We start from the raw sequence: 15,174 nt of genomic DNA, 5'->3' as shown, positions 1-15,174 counted from the left end.
CTCAGTGGATTGAGTGCCAGCCTGCAGACCAGAGGGTCACTGGTTTGATTCCCGGTTGGGGCACATGGCTGTGTTGCGGGCTGGGTCCCTAGGTGGGGGCATGTGAGAGGAAACCACACATTGATGTTTCTTTCCCTCTCTTTCTCCCACCTTTCCTCTCTCTCTAAAAATAAATAAATAACACGTTAAAAAAAGAATAATTGTGGTTAAATAGAATCTATGTATATAATGTATGTATAGAGATATTTATATACATATGTATTTAATACTTTTTAGCCCACTACCAGTTTCTCCCTTAATTTTTGAGAGATTGTGAGTGCATACAGTTACTCCAATTCTAATCCAACACTGCAAGGTATTTTCTGCTTTCAGCTATTTTATAATTTTATCTTGCTATTTCCAGTGAGAAGCCTAGTTTCCAGCAACATTAATTCATTTACTTCAATATACACAAAATAGTTTCAGAAATACTGCACTCATACTACTGTATAAAACAAACTTATTTAAAAAGGTTGAAGATTTGTATGCACCTCTTTTTATCTCTAATCTGAGGATATATAGATCAAGTACTGTGTTCAAAAGTGCCTTGGATTAGTTATTTTCAATGTGGTTAAGTTATTCAGTTGAAATGCAGTTGGGTTCATCTGTTTCTATTTGCTTTCAGTTTTAGGTTTCTCCCCCAATCCTGTTGATTCAATTTTATCTTTGAAAATGTAGAACATTGGCAGCATTTCAGAAGTCAAAACTCTACAAAAATGTATCATCAGAGCAGTGTGACTTCCTCTCCTATCTTTTCCAATATGTTCCCTCCTCCCTGAAAAAAAATCTTAATACAGTGATTGTGGCCTTCCAAAATTCAACCCTACCTGATAAAAACTAATTCTTTAGTATTTAATGAGGGAGGTAATTAGGGGAAAAAAAGCCTTATGAGGGGGCCAATAATGAAAAAAAGGTTCAGAAACACTGCACTAATCTATTCTCTCTCTTTATAATTTTGTCATTTTGAAAATGTTAAATACATTGAATCATACAGTATACAACTTTTTGAGATTGGCTTTTTTTCCACTCAACATAATGTCCTTGAGATTCATCAAATTTGCAGATATGAAAAGCTCTTACCTTTATATTGCTAAGTATTATTCCATGGTATGAATATACCAGTTTGTTTAACCACTGACCCATTAAAGGTCTTCTGGGTTCTTTCCAGTTTTTAGAGATTCTATACAGGTATTTGGGTGAACAAAAATGTTCATTTCTCTAGGATAAATGCCAGGAGTACAATTGCTGGGTTATATGGTAAGTTTGTGTTTAATTTGATAAGAAACTGATAAAATTAGTTTATTTTAGTCATTCAGATAGGTGTATAATAATATCTCATTGTGGTTTCAATTTGCATTTATATAATGGCTAATAATGTTGAATATCTTTTCATATGCTTATTTGTAGTTCTTAGACACAGATCTTGTACATGTTTTGTTAGAATTATACCTAATTATTTCATTTTATTTGATGGTTGGAATTGGTATTGTGTTTTTAGTTTTTGTTTCCAATTCCTCATTGCTAGTACTGTATATAAAAATACAATTCATATTTGTCTTGTGCTCATGACCTTTGACTTTACTGGATTCACTTATTACTTCTCAGTGCTTTCTGTGAGATTTTATACTTAGAAAATATGACATCTGCAAATAGGAACAGTTTTGTTTCCTCCTTTCTAATCTGTATGTCTTTTATTTCCTTTTTTTTTAATCCTCATCTGAGGACATGCTTACTGATTTTAGAAAAAGGGGAAAGGAGGGAGAGACAAAGAGAGAAACATTGAAGCAAGAGAGAAACATCTGTAGGTTGCCTTCTCCTACACATCCTTACCAGGACCAAACCCACAACATAGGCATGTGCCCTGATCAGGAATTGAACTCACAGCTTAGCTGCACAGGCTAGGGTTTTTATATCTTTTTCTTGGTTTTCTTTCTGTGTGTGTGTGTGTGTGTGTGTGTGTGTGTGTGTGTGTGTGTGTGTGTGTTATCTAGGGTGTCGAGTGCTATGATGAATAACAGTGGTGAGGATAGACATCCTTGCTTTATTCTTGTTTTGGGGGAAAACCATCTGGTATTTCACTGTTAAGTATGATGTTAGCTGTAGGGTTTGTTTTTTGTTTGTTTGTTTGTTTTGTAGATGATCTTTATCAAGTTGAGGAGGTTCACCTCCATTCTTAGTTGGTTGAGATTTTTTATCATGAGTGTTATGGACTGAATGTCTGTGTCCCTCCAAAATTCATATGTTGAGGCCCTAATCTCCAGTTTGATGGTATATGCAGGTGAGGTCTTTGGGAGGTAATTGGAGTTAAGTGATGAGAGTGGGACCTTCACGATGGGATCAACACCCTTACAAAAGAGGAAGAAATACGAGATCTCTCTCTGTCCACCATGTAAGGACACCCAGAAAAGGTAGCCATCTGCAAACAAGAAAAAAGTTCCTCACCAGGAACCTAATTAGCCAGCACCTTTGTCTTAAACCTCCTATCCTCCTCAACTGTAAGAAATAAAGTTGTTGTTTCAGTTTAATGTTATTTGGTCATATCAGTCTGAGCTACTACAATGAATGACTTTAGAATTTTGCCAAATGCTTTTTCTGAATCAGCTATGATGATGTATTTATTTTTCTTTTGCCTGTTGTTGAAATAACTTTAGAGTCTCAAGGTGGAGCCACCACTGCCAGGGGTGCCACATCAGCAAATCAAAATTTAAGATGACTTTTGTGTCCCTGGAAATGCTCCACTTGACCAGAAATGCAGTATAGCCAATCAGCCAACTCCCAGGTAAATTCTGTGCTATTTCTAGGGATTAGCTAACTGTGAGATGGGCAGTTCCTCCAGTATCAGTAAGGCCCCAGATGTCAAAGCATCAAAAAGACATGGTTAATACAGGTATTTATATAAGAATAGCCAAATAGACTTATGGAAGAAAATAGAGGATCCAGAAACAGACCTGTAAATATTCAGCCACCTGATTTTTGACAAATGTGCTGTTTTAATTTAGTGGTTGGGGGGGGATGATCTTTTCAACAAACAGTACCTTATTTGGGATCCATATGAAAAAATATAAATTTGAACCCTTACTTCACACAACACACAAATATGTATTCCAGATTGTAGATCTAAATTATAATATGTAAAATTATAAAAATTCTAGAAGGCAAAAGAGGAAACTTCCTTCATTAATGTGGGTTTGGCAAAGATTTCTTAAACATGAAATAGGCCAGTGTTTGCACTTGTGAATTTGATCGTGTAAGTAGCTGTGGCGCTCACCGGTGAATTGCCACTGTACCTTCCCCTGCAGGTTTATTGAAGTCAAAATGTCTCAGAAAATCGGTGGCGGTTCTGTGGTAGAGATGCAAGGAGATGAAATGACACGAATCATTTGGGAGTTGATTAAAGAAAAACTCATTTTTCCCTATGTGGAATTGGACCTTCACAGCTATGATTTAGGCATAGAGAATTGTGACGCCACCAATGACCAGGTCACCAAGGATGCTGCAGAAACGATAAAGAAGTACAACGTTGGTGTCAATTGTGCTACCATCACCCCTGATGAGAAGAGGGTTGAGGAGTTCAAGCTGAAACAAATGTGGAAGTCGCCAAATTGTACCATCTGAAATATTCTGGGTGGTACTGTCTTCAGGGAAGCTATTATCTGCAAAAATATACCCCGACTTGTGAGCAGCTGGGTAAAACCCATCATCGTAGGTCGTCATGCTTATGGGGATCAATACAGAGCAACTAATTTTGTTGTTCCTGGGCCTGGGATAATAGAGATGACCTACATGCCAAGTGATGGATCCCCCAAAAATATGTACCTGGTACATAACTTTGAAGAAGGTGGTGGTGTTGCCATGGGGATGTACAACGAAGACAAGTCAATCCAAGATTTTGCACACAGTTCGTTCCAGATGGCCCTGTCTAAAAGTTGGCCTTTGTATCTAAGCACCAAAAACATTATTCTGAAGAAATATGATGGGCGTTTTAAAGACATCTTTCAGGAGATATATGACAAGCAGTACAAATCCAAGTTTGAAGCCCAGAAGATCTGGTACGAGCATAGGCTCATCGATGACATGGTGGCCCAAGCTATGAAGTCAGAGGGGGGCTTCATCTGGGCCTGTAAAAACTAGGACGGCGATGTCCAGTCAGACTCGGTGGCCCAAGGTTACGGCTCTCTTGGCATGATGACCAGCGTGCTAATTTGTCCCGATGGCAAGACAGTGGAAGCTGAGGCTGCCCATGGGACTGTAACACATTACTACTGCATGTACGAGAAGGGACAGGAGACCTCTACCAATCCTATTGCTTCCATTTTTGCCTGGATCAGAGGGTTAGCCCACAGAGCGAAGCTTGATAACAATAAAGAGCTCAGCTTCTTTGCAAAGGCTTTGGAAGAAGTCTGTATTGAGACCATTGAGGCTGGTTTCATGACCAAGGACTTGGCTGCTTGTATTAAAGTTTTACCCAATGTGCAGCGTTCTGACTACTTGAATACATTTGAGTTCATGGACAAACTTGGAGAAAATTTGAAGATAAAACTAGCTCAGGCCAAACTTTAAGGTCATTCCTTGACTTAAAGGGGACAAATGCTTTTTGGTAACTAGGTCCACTGGTGTACATTTTTCTGTATAACACTCAAGGGAAGGGCAAAATCAATTTTGTAATTTGTTTGGAAGCCAGAGTTTATCTTTTCTATAAGTTTACAGCCTTTGTCTTATACATACAGGTATGCCACTTCAAAAATGTGGCCGGAGACTTTTTAAATTTAAATTTTATTTTCTACTAGTAGCTTAGGCATTACTTTAGTGCTGATTGATAATCACTGTCAATTTTTCTCATGTTCCGATCCAAATGACCAAAATGAAGAGTGCTTGAAAGGTAAACTACAACTACAGTTTTGGTCCCTAAAACTGTGTAAGATAGAAATTTACTCCCTTCCCCACTTCCCATGGCCTGGGCCATGGGTGCTGTGGGTGTAACGGGTGTCCCACCACCTGAGGTGCAGGTGTACCTTAAACTTGCACAGGAACTGGAATGAAGAACATGGATGTGACTAAAAAGTATTAAAGACACTGCCATCATTTGTGTAAAGAGTTCTAACTGAATATTTCGAAATGTTAAATATTTTTGAGGCCACTGGAGAGTTTGGAGTCCAGGATAAATACTACCTGGGGGTCCATCCTCTGTGTTTGTCTTCTACTTGCCTTCTGTGGTCTAAGTAGTGCAGTACCCCAAACAGCATATTTTATTCAAGTGCAATAATACAAGCTGCACCTTTTTTGGACTTCGGGCCTGCTTTATTTCCTTTATAGAAATGTGATATTTTTTCAGAAGTTGATTTTAAACACTATTCTAGTCTGTTCTTCATCTAAACTGTTAATTGTAATTAAAATTAAGTATAATGACAAAAAACAAAAAAAGAAATAAAAAGCAATAACCAAAAGAATAAAAAATATTAATAAATTAGTGTTCATTAAAATAAAAAAAAAACTTCTGTGTACCAAAAGATACCATTTAAAAAGTGGAAAAGCAAGCCATGAAGAAACAATATTAGAAATACATTTATCTGACAAAAGACTCTCAGTATAACTATGCAAAGAATTCCTATACATCAATGAAATAAAGGAAGGCAGCTTATTTCTTTTTATTTTCAGTTACAGTTTGCATTCAATATTATTTTGTTTTAGATTCCGATTTACAGTATAGTGGTTAGAGGCAGTTCATTTTTAATGAATAAAAGACTTAAACAGATAGTTCAAAAAATAGGATCCACAGATGGCCAATTACAACATGCAAAGGTGTGTAACATTCATTCTCAGATTAAAATAACAATGTGGCAATGTAACAAATCTATCAGAAAATCTAAAATTTAAAAGCCTGATAAAGCGAGTGTTGGCAAGTATGTGGAATAACTGTTATTTATATTCTGCTTATTGTCATAAAAATTGGTACAGCCACTTTGGAAAACTATTTAGCAGTATCTACAAAGCTTAACACATGTGTATCCTTTGATCTAGCAATACCAGTCCTAAATACTTAGAGATATCCAAGAGAAGTAGGAACATATATCCACCAAAAGACACCTACTAGAATGTTCATAGTGGCACTATTCAGAACAGCTCAAAACTGGAAATCACTCAAATATCCATCAACTGTAAAATATGTGAGTATTTTGTAGTATATTTATACAAAATAATTATATATACTCACATGTATACATATATGTGTATATATATTTTAAATTATGCTGCAAGTAATAATATTAGATTTGTTTCACAGATATAATGTTGAAACAAAGAAGGCCCACATGGAGGAGTATACTCTCTGGTTTCATTTATATAAACAGGCAAATTAATAATAATAGAAGTCAAAATCATAATTATTGCAAGTCAGTTATTGATTGAAAGTGGACATGAGCCAGGCTTCTCAGATGTTGGTCATGTTCTTTATTTTTATTTCAGTCGTGATTACATGGATAAGTTTACTTTGTAAAAATTCACTGAGCTGTGCATGTAATATTTGTACACTTAATATAGTATGTACATTTACTTCAAAATAAAATTTGCAATCAAAAGTTGCTTGTGAAAATTCTACTAAAGATAGGTAGAATCAAAGACAGAATAGGGAGAGAAGGGAAACCATGTTTTATTATCATCTGTGATTTGGATTACTATAAAAAATACATTTTCCTAGAAATACTACACAGATACAGTTTTAGGTGGGATATGTTTTCTTTCTGTATTTATAGTTGGAGTTGAGAGTTGATCATAGTCACAGGAAGAATAATGAAAGTAAATAAAATATTTTTTCTAAGGCTCAAATTATATCATTTCCCCCTATCTAATTCACCTCTCTCTCTGACTATAGCACCAAAAGCCCATGATTTTCTAAAACAAATCAGGCAATATGCTATGGTTAAGGGACACAGGCTCTGGAGACAGACAGAACTAGTTTTTTTATTTTATTTTAACAATCTTATTATTTATTTTTAGGGAGAGGGGAAGAGAGAGAGAAATGAGACAAAGATTGATGTGAGAAACATCAATCAGCAGCCTCTCACACATGCCCTGACCAGACTGAACCTGAAACCCAGGCATGTGCCTTGGCTGGGAGCCTAACCTGCAGCCTTTTGCTTTGTGGGTCAACACCCAACCAACTGAGTCACACCAGTCAGTGCTAGAGAGAACTAGTTTTGAATCACCTCTCTGCCACAAACTTGCTGTGTGACCTTGTACAAGTACTGTATTCTCTTTTTTATCCTCACCCAAGGACATGCTTATTGATTTTAGAGAGGGGGGAAGAGAGAGAGAAAGAAAGAAAAACATCCATCAGTTGCCTCTCATACACACTTCAATTGGGGACCAAAACCGCAACATAGGCATGTGCACTGACGAGGAATCGAACCCACAACCTTTCAGTGTATGGGACAATGCTCCAACCAACTGAGCCACACCGGCCAAAGCAAGTTCTGTATTCTCTTAAGTTTCATATCCTTCAACTTTAAAGTCAGACTAATAATACCTACTTCATAGGGCTGTATGTCAAGTGCCTAGCCCCTAGTACCCACTCACTAAATGGTAGACATTATTATTTTTATCATTATTGTTAGGTGTAGTGGCTTCAATAGTCGTAAGTATGAGGATAACTGTTTATAGAGACAGGTGGAGGAAAGGTGTTGGGAGTATGCCTACCATCCCATAATCTCTTCCTGTCTTGAATAATTCCTATGTTGATAGTTGTATGCCAGCCAGCAGGGAAATGATGTGACCCCAATGCTTAGAATCCACTTTTGGTAGAAATAAGACATATACACAAAAAGACTTCATGGGAAGTGGGCCTAGAAGTGAGCCAGGCCTGAAAGATACAGATCAGTTATATCCAAGCTTGCTAGTGGTAGAGGTCTGGGACTGAATCATACTGTGGAGTAAAGGATAAAAATCTATGCACAGTTCCAAATTCAGGTGAGAAATTTACACATCAGGATGACTCTGCAGTAAGAGAAGAATTTGAACTTGTCATAAAGACTGCTTGTTTGGGTCAGTAATTCCCTGAGTAATTACAGGGAACAGGCACTGGTGTCCAAGTAGGGATGGTGTTTAGGTTAGAGTTGACAAACTTTTCAATACACTCCCAAAGAAGGGAAGAAAAATAGGGCTGACAAATTATCTAACAAACAGGGCAAGACAAAATAGTCGAGGGCAAGGGCCCCAGTGGACTGAGCACTATCATCTGCAAGCAAACAATCAAAGCAACTTCCAAAAGCTTAACACATATCCTGACCTTATTTATTGACTGCTACAATTGCTAAAACTCTTCGACCTCTGATTATTTCGTCTTCCATAATGAAGCTGTTCCTTCTATCAGTTTATCAGGAGATGTAAGCTGTATTTTCTCTTTCCATCCACAAGGGGCAACGGAGTGCAATAAGTTTTCCTTAGCCTCAAGAAACTCAGTCTTGAGGGTTCTTTAGGAGACTATACTCCATGCCAGTATAAGGACTTCATTCAGCAATCGAAGTTAAGGGAGGTCCATTGCTTGGAGAAGGAAGTAAAGAGAATGAGTACTGGAAGGCGCCTTCTCTTGTGGCCTAACCCGCTTTCTTGTCTTTTTTTCTGGACTCCTAGGTACTGTGCTCTTGGTTGAGAACAAAGATAATCCATATTCATAAAAGATCCCATCATGCGATTGTCTACCTGACACATGACTTCTCATTTAAATGATGGTGAACCTAATTTCTTAGTGGCTGAATCACAATATGAAGCATTTATTTATGATTCTGTACCTCCCATGAAAAAGAAACTAGAAAAGTATATCATTCACTCATCTATTTAGTACACATTTGTTCAGAATCTACTATTGCAGAATTCTCTCAGGTGACAAGATGACAATGTGGAGTAATTGTTACTGAATTGGCCAGAAGCCCAGCTGCATTAAAAGCATTAAAATCAAAAAAGTGAAGGAAGAACTTTTCACTAGCAAACTGGTTGGCAAAATCATTACACACAAACCTACCTATGTATTTATATTCTCCCATTTGAGTGTAAAAAGAAATGCCATAATCACAAACCTACGGAATTAAAATTACAAATCGGAGCATATCACTTCATGACAATATTAATCCTCTTTCATAGGCTAAAAACATGTGTGAGATTCAGCTTCTCATCAAAGACATGATCAGCTCAGTGGCATTTCTATAGTACTGCTGCAGCGGAAAACTTTCTAGAACAACCTATACAAATAATTTTTGGATAAAACATGGAAAAGAAAACACCATTATGCTTTTAACATAAATTGTTGAGGAAAGCAAGACATACTGCACACATTTCTGGAGAAGTTACTAGAGTAGCTATTAAATGAGTGTTAATAAAATATGTCCTGCAGGGTCCTGGAGCACAGTCATTTCCAATTAGATGGCTTTATCAGGATCCTACTCTTCCCTTCATAGGGAGAATTGGCAATTTAGGAGGGTCTGTGACATCAGCAATTTCATTTGCTTGGCACTTTTTCCCCCCTCCTCCTTTTCTTACTCTTCTTTTTCCAAGATACAGTTCACATGTCCCATACCATTTTAAAGTGTAAATTTTAGTGTTTTTTAGTGTATTTACAAGGTCATGCAACCATGACCTCTAATTAACTTTCTGTTTCTATGGATTTGCCAATCCTGGGCATGCAAATGAATGGAATTATCAATATGTATGTGGCCTTTGTGTCTAGCTTCTTTGATCATGTTTTTCAAGGTTCATCTATGTCATGACATGTATCAGTACTTCATTCTTTTTATGGATGATTAACACTACATTGTATGGATATACCACATTTTGTTCATTACTTTATCAATAGACACTTGGATTGTTTTCACATTTAGCTATTACATAAAATGTTGCTGTAAACATTCACATACAAGTTTTTGTGAGAATGTGTATTTACATTTCTCTTGGGTATATACTTAGAAGTGGAATTCCTCGGTCACATGGTAACTACGTTTAAAGTTTTGAGGAACTATCAAACTCTGTTTTCCAAATCAGCCACACCATTTTGCATTATACCAGCATGTATGAGGGTTCAATTTTCTTCATATCCTCACAAAATTTGCTACTGTCCTTTTTTTATTATAGCCATCTTAATGGGTGTGAAATGGCATGTCATTGTGAGCTTTTTAAAAATATATTTTATTGATTGTGTAATTACAGTTGTCCCAATTTTTCCCCCTTTTCCCTCCTCCACCCAGTGCCCCCCATTCCCTCCAGCAATCCCCTCCCTTAGTTCCTGTCCATGGGTCATGCATATAAGTTCTTTGGCTTCTCTATTTCCTATACTATTCTCAACATCCCCCCATCTTCTGTACCTACCAATGTGTACTTCTTAATCCTTATACTTTTCCCCCTATTCTCCCTCTTCTCTGTCTCAACTGATAACCCTTTAAATGATCTATCATTTTATCTATCAGTCTGTTTCTGTTCTGCTTGTTTGCTTATTTTTTTTTATATTTAACTGTCGAGCGTTGTGAATATATTGCCATTTTAGTGTTCATAGTTTTGATCTCCTTTTTCTTAAATAAGTTCCTTTAACATTTCATATAAGGGCTTGATGATGATGAACTCCTTTAGATTTACCTTGCATGGAAAGCACTTTATCTGACCTTCCATTCTAAATGATAGCTTTTCTGGATAGAGTAATCTTGATTGTAGGTCCTTGCTTTTCATCACTTTGAATACTTCTTGCCAGTCCCTTCTAGCCTGCAAAGTTTTTCTTTTTTTGAGAAATCAGCTGACATTCTTATGGGAACACGTTTGTAGGTAACTATCTGCTTTTCTCTTGCTGCTTTTAAGAGTCTCTCTGTATCTTTAACCTTTGACATTTTAATTATGATGTATCTTTGTGTGGTCCTCTTTGGGTCCATCTTGTTTGGGACTCTCTGTGCTTCCTGGACTTGTATGTCTATTTCCTTCACTATATTTGGGAAGTTTTCTTTCATTATTTTTTCAAGTAAGTTTTCAATTTATTGCTCTTTCTCTTCTCCTTCCAACACCCCTATGATTCAAATATTGGTACGTTTGAAGTTGTACCAGAGGATCCTTACAGTATCCTCATTTTATTAAATTCTTTTTTCTTCTTGCTCTTCTGATTGAATATTTTTTTCTTTCTTATGTTCCAAATCATCCATTTGATTCTCAGCTTCATCCACTCCATTGTTGGTTCCCTGTAAAGTTTCCTTTATTTGACTTAGTGTAACCTTCATTCTGCCTGGATCTTTTTTATGCTGTTGAAGTACCCAATGAGTTCCTTGAGCATCCTAATAACAAGTGTTTTGAACTCTGCACTGATAGGTTGCTTATCTCCATTTTGTTTAGTTCTTTTCGTGTAGTTGTGTTCTGTTCTTTCATTTAGGCCATATTTCTTTGTCTCCTCATTTTGGCAGCCTCCCTATGTTTGTTTCTATGTATTAGGTAGAGCTGCTTTGACTCCCTGTCTTAGTAGCATGGTCTATTATACAAAAGTGCACCGCTAAGCTGGATGGGGCAGAGCCTTAGATAGTTGCCTAAGCGATGCAACCTCTGTGAACCAGGTTGATAGAGTCTCTGATATGGTGTCACCGTTCTGTGGTTCTGCGTGAGGGAGGGCTCAGGAAGTGAACAAAGCGACTGCCTGGCTTCTGGAGTTTTGTTTAGGAGCAAGGTGTCCCCTAGTACTTGCCCTGATGCTAGACACTTCAGTTTCTCCCCGTACACCACTGGTGCCCTTCTGGCTGCTGCCCCAGTGCTGAAGCCCAGAGGGAGTGAGTCTGCATAAGTCCTAAGTCCATTATGAGCCCTTTGAGATGAGACTCTTGAGAATCCCACAGCTTCTTCCACCACTCCAACCCCCACTGGTTTTTAAAGCCAGAAGTTATGGGGACTTATCTTCCTGGCACTGGAACCCTGGGCTCGGTGGTCTGGTGTTGGGCTGAGATTCCACGCTTCCAATGTGTCTCTCCCAATTTTTATTGATCACACGTTGGTGTGGGACCACTCATTCTGCCTCTCCTCATCTCTGAGTATCTCTGTGCATCTCCATGTGTCTCCACATCTCTGACCCTCCTACCTGTTGGAATGAATGTAACTTCTTTAATTCCTTGGTTGTCAGACTTCCATACAGCTCGATTTTCTGATGATTCTGGGTGATAGTTGTTTTGTAGTTTAGTTGTGATTTTTGCTGTGGTTGTATGAGGAGTCAAGCCATGTTTACCTACACTTCCATCTTGACTGGAAGTCTCATTGTGGTCTTAATTTGTATTTCCCTAATGATTAATGACGTCAAGTATCTTTTATTGTATATTTTGGCCATTTATTTATCTTCTTTGGGGAAATATCTATTCAGGTTCAGCACATGTTTCTAATTGGGTTGTTCATCCTTTTGTTGTTGAGTTGGAAGAGTTCTTTATATATTCTGGATGCTACAACTTTATCAAATATATGACATATGAGTTGCAAATTTTTTTTTCTCCCATTTTGTGAATTGTTTTTTCACTATCTTGATAGGGTTCTTTGATGCACAAAAGTTTTTAATTTTGATGATGTCCAATGTATCTATTTTTAATTTTGTTTCATGTGCTTTTGGTGTCATATCTCAGAATTCACTGCAAATTCAAGGTTATGAATATTCTATGTTTTTTTCTAAGAGATTTATAGTTATAGCTCTTTTATTTAGATCTTTGACCCATTTTGAGTTCGTTTTTAAGGTATGGCATGAGGTAAGGCCCAAACTAATTTTTTTGTGTGTGAACATCCAGTTGTCCAAGCCTCATTTGTTGAAAATATTATTCTTTCTCCATTGAGTGGACTTCCCATACTTCTCAAAAAACCAATTAACCATAGATGAATGAGTTTATTTCCAGACTCTTGAATCATTCCCATTGATCTATACACCTGTCTTTCTGCTAGTACCACATTGTTTTGATTAATATAGCTTAGTAAGTTTTGAGGCTAGGAAGAAAAAGTCAAGCTTTGTTCTTTCCTAAGATCATTTTTGCTTTTATATTTCCCTATTGCTTCCATACTAATTTTAGCATAAACATGTCCATTTCTGTAGAAAAGGCAGCTGGAATTTAATTAGGAATTGCATTCCTTCTGTTGACCAGTTTGGGGAATATTGCCAATGTTACACTATTATGTCTTCCAATCAATGAATGTGGGATGTCTTTCCATTTGTTTAGGTTTTCTTTAAAAATATTTTGAAGTTTTACTGTACAATATTTACAATTCTTGGTCAAATTTTTTGAAGTATTTAATTCTTTTTATGCTTTAAATTGGGAATTATTTTCTTAATTTTACTTTCATTTTGTTCATTGCTAGTGTATAGAAATACCATTGTGGTGATCATGTTTCCTCAAACCTTGCTGCCCTGGTTTATTACCTCTAATAGGACATTTTGTAAATTCCTTAGAATTTCCTATATGCATACACTAGTTATATGCAGCTAGAGTTAGTTTTACTTCTTCTTTTGCAATCTGGATGCTTTCTATTTTCTTCTTGCATAATTGTTCTGGACAGACCTCTAACACAATATTGTATAGAAGCAACAAGTGTGGACAGCCTTGCTTTGTTCCTGGTCTTAGGGAGCAAGTTTTCAGTCATTTGCCATTAAATACAATGCTAGCAATGGATTTTTTTACTTATTATTTTTATTTTTTAAATTAAACTTATTGGGGTTACATTGGTTAATAAAATTATTTTCATAGATGCCCTTTATCAGGTTGAAAACATTCTCTATTATTATTAGATATGTGTTTTTTTAACACTTCTATGCTTTCCTCCACTCACTTTTATTTATTTATTTATCTGTTTATTTATTTTAATTTTCCTTATTTTTTAAATTTTTATTTTCTTAAATTTATTAATCATGTTTATTCTATTACAGTTCTCTCAATTTTTCCACCTTTACCCCCCTCCACCCATACCACCCCCACCCCCCGCTCCCACGGTCAATTCCTACTCTGTTGTCCATGTCCATGGGTCATTCATACATGTTCTTTGTCTAGTCCTTTCCCCTTCTTTCCACCATTGTCCTCTTTCCCCATCCCCTCTGGTTACTTTCAGTCTGCTCCATGTTTCCGTGCCTGTGTTTTATTTTGTTCATTAGTTTATTTTGTTGAATAGAGTCCACTTATAGGTGAGATCATATGGAATTTGTCTTTCACCAACTGGCTTATTTCACTTAGCTTAATATTCTCCAGTTCCATCCATGTTGTTGCGAAAGGTACCAGTTCCATCTCTCTCTCTTTCTTTTTTTCTTAAATGCAGATTGATTTCATTTATTTTTTAAATGTCAAAGTTAATTATAAAATATTTAAAAATTTAAAACCATTATGATGCCTCAGCAGTTAAAACAAATATGACACCACCACAGAAATAATCAAGTAGATCAATGAAATATAATGAGCATTCTAGAAACAAATGTATATATCTGTCTAACAATATAATATATAATTAAGTTGATATCTCAAATCAATGGGGAAAATAAGGCTTATTCAACAAATAAGGTGCATGGACCACTATTATATGAAATAAAACAAATATAGAGCCCTATTTCACACAATATACAAGAAACATTCAGGTGAGTTAAAAATCAATATGTAGAATCTAAGGAGTTTTAGAAGAAAATAGAACTAATATTTTTCATGACCTGATGTAAAATAGTCAAATCCAGAAGCTATAAAGTAAATATTGACAATATGACTATATTAAACATTTAACTATATAGTAATATACATATAAAAAAAGTTAAAGGAAAATGAATAGAATAGAAAAGTATTAGTAACACATCTAAAACATGGTTAATAGGGTTTTTTTTTTTTTAGGGAAAAAAGTTCTACAAATCTTTAATCAATAAATGGATAACGAATACCAAAAAGTCATTTAAAGCTTTTTTTAAAAAAATAATAGAAATAGGCAAGAAATATACTAAAACAGGTTTAGTTTCAACAAATAGTAAAGGAACAATTAAAATAACATCATTGTGACAATCACATTAATGAGTATTAAAAATATTGGTACTATCCAGTATTGGCAACTTTGAAAGGAACTGGGTATTCATAGACTCTTTTTCTTCATTTTACAGCAGCCCTTCAGCATATTTTGCAGTGCTGGTTTGGTCAA

General features: G+C 36.1%; 1 protein-coding gene across 1 annotated transcript; it reads left to right on the top strand.

Annotated features, from left to right (window-relative positions):
- The first annotated feature begins 3,354 nt into the window (after window positions 1-3,354).
- LOC129073315 (isocitrate dehydrogenase [NADP] cytoplasmic-like) lies at window positions 3,355-4,671 on the top strand. Its single transcript, XM_054576972.1, is given in 1 exon segment — window positions 3,355-4,671. A coding segment is annotated over 1 exon segment (1,245 nt). The 3' UTR covers window positions 4,600-4,671.
- The last annotated feature ends 10,503 nt before the right edge of the window (window positions 4,672-15,174 follow it).

This window comes from Pteronotus mesoamericanus, unplaced genomic scaffold (genome assembly GCF_021234165.1).
Source record: "Pteronotus mesoamericanus isolate MK-2021 breed Mesoamerican mustached bat unplaced genomic scaffold, CSHL_Meso_final contig_40, whole genome shotgun sequence".
Lineage (NCBI taxonomy): Eukaryota > Metazoa > Chordata > Mammalia > Chiroptera > Mormoopidae > Pteronotus > Pteronotus mesoamericanus.
The sequence above is the reverse complement of the archived record's forward strand: the minus strand, read 5'-3'. Positions and strand labels throughout refer to the sequence as shown.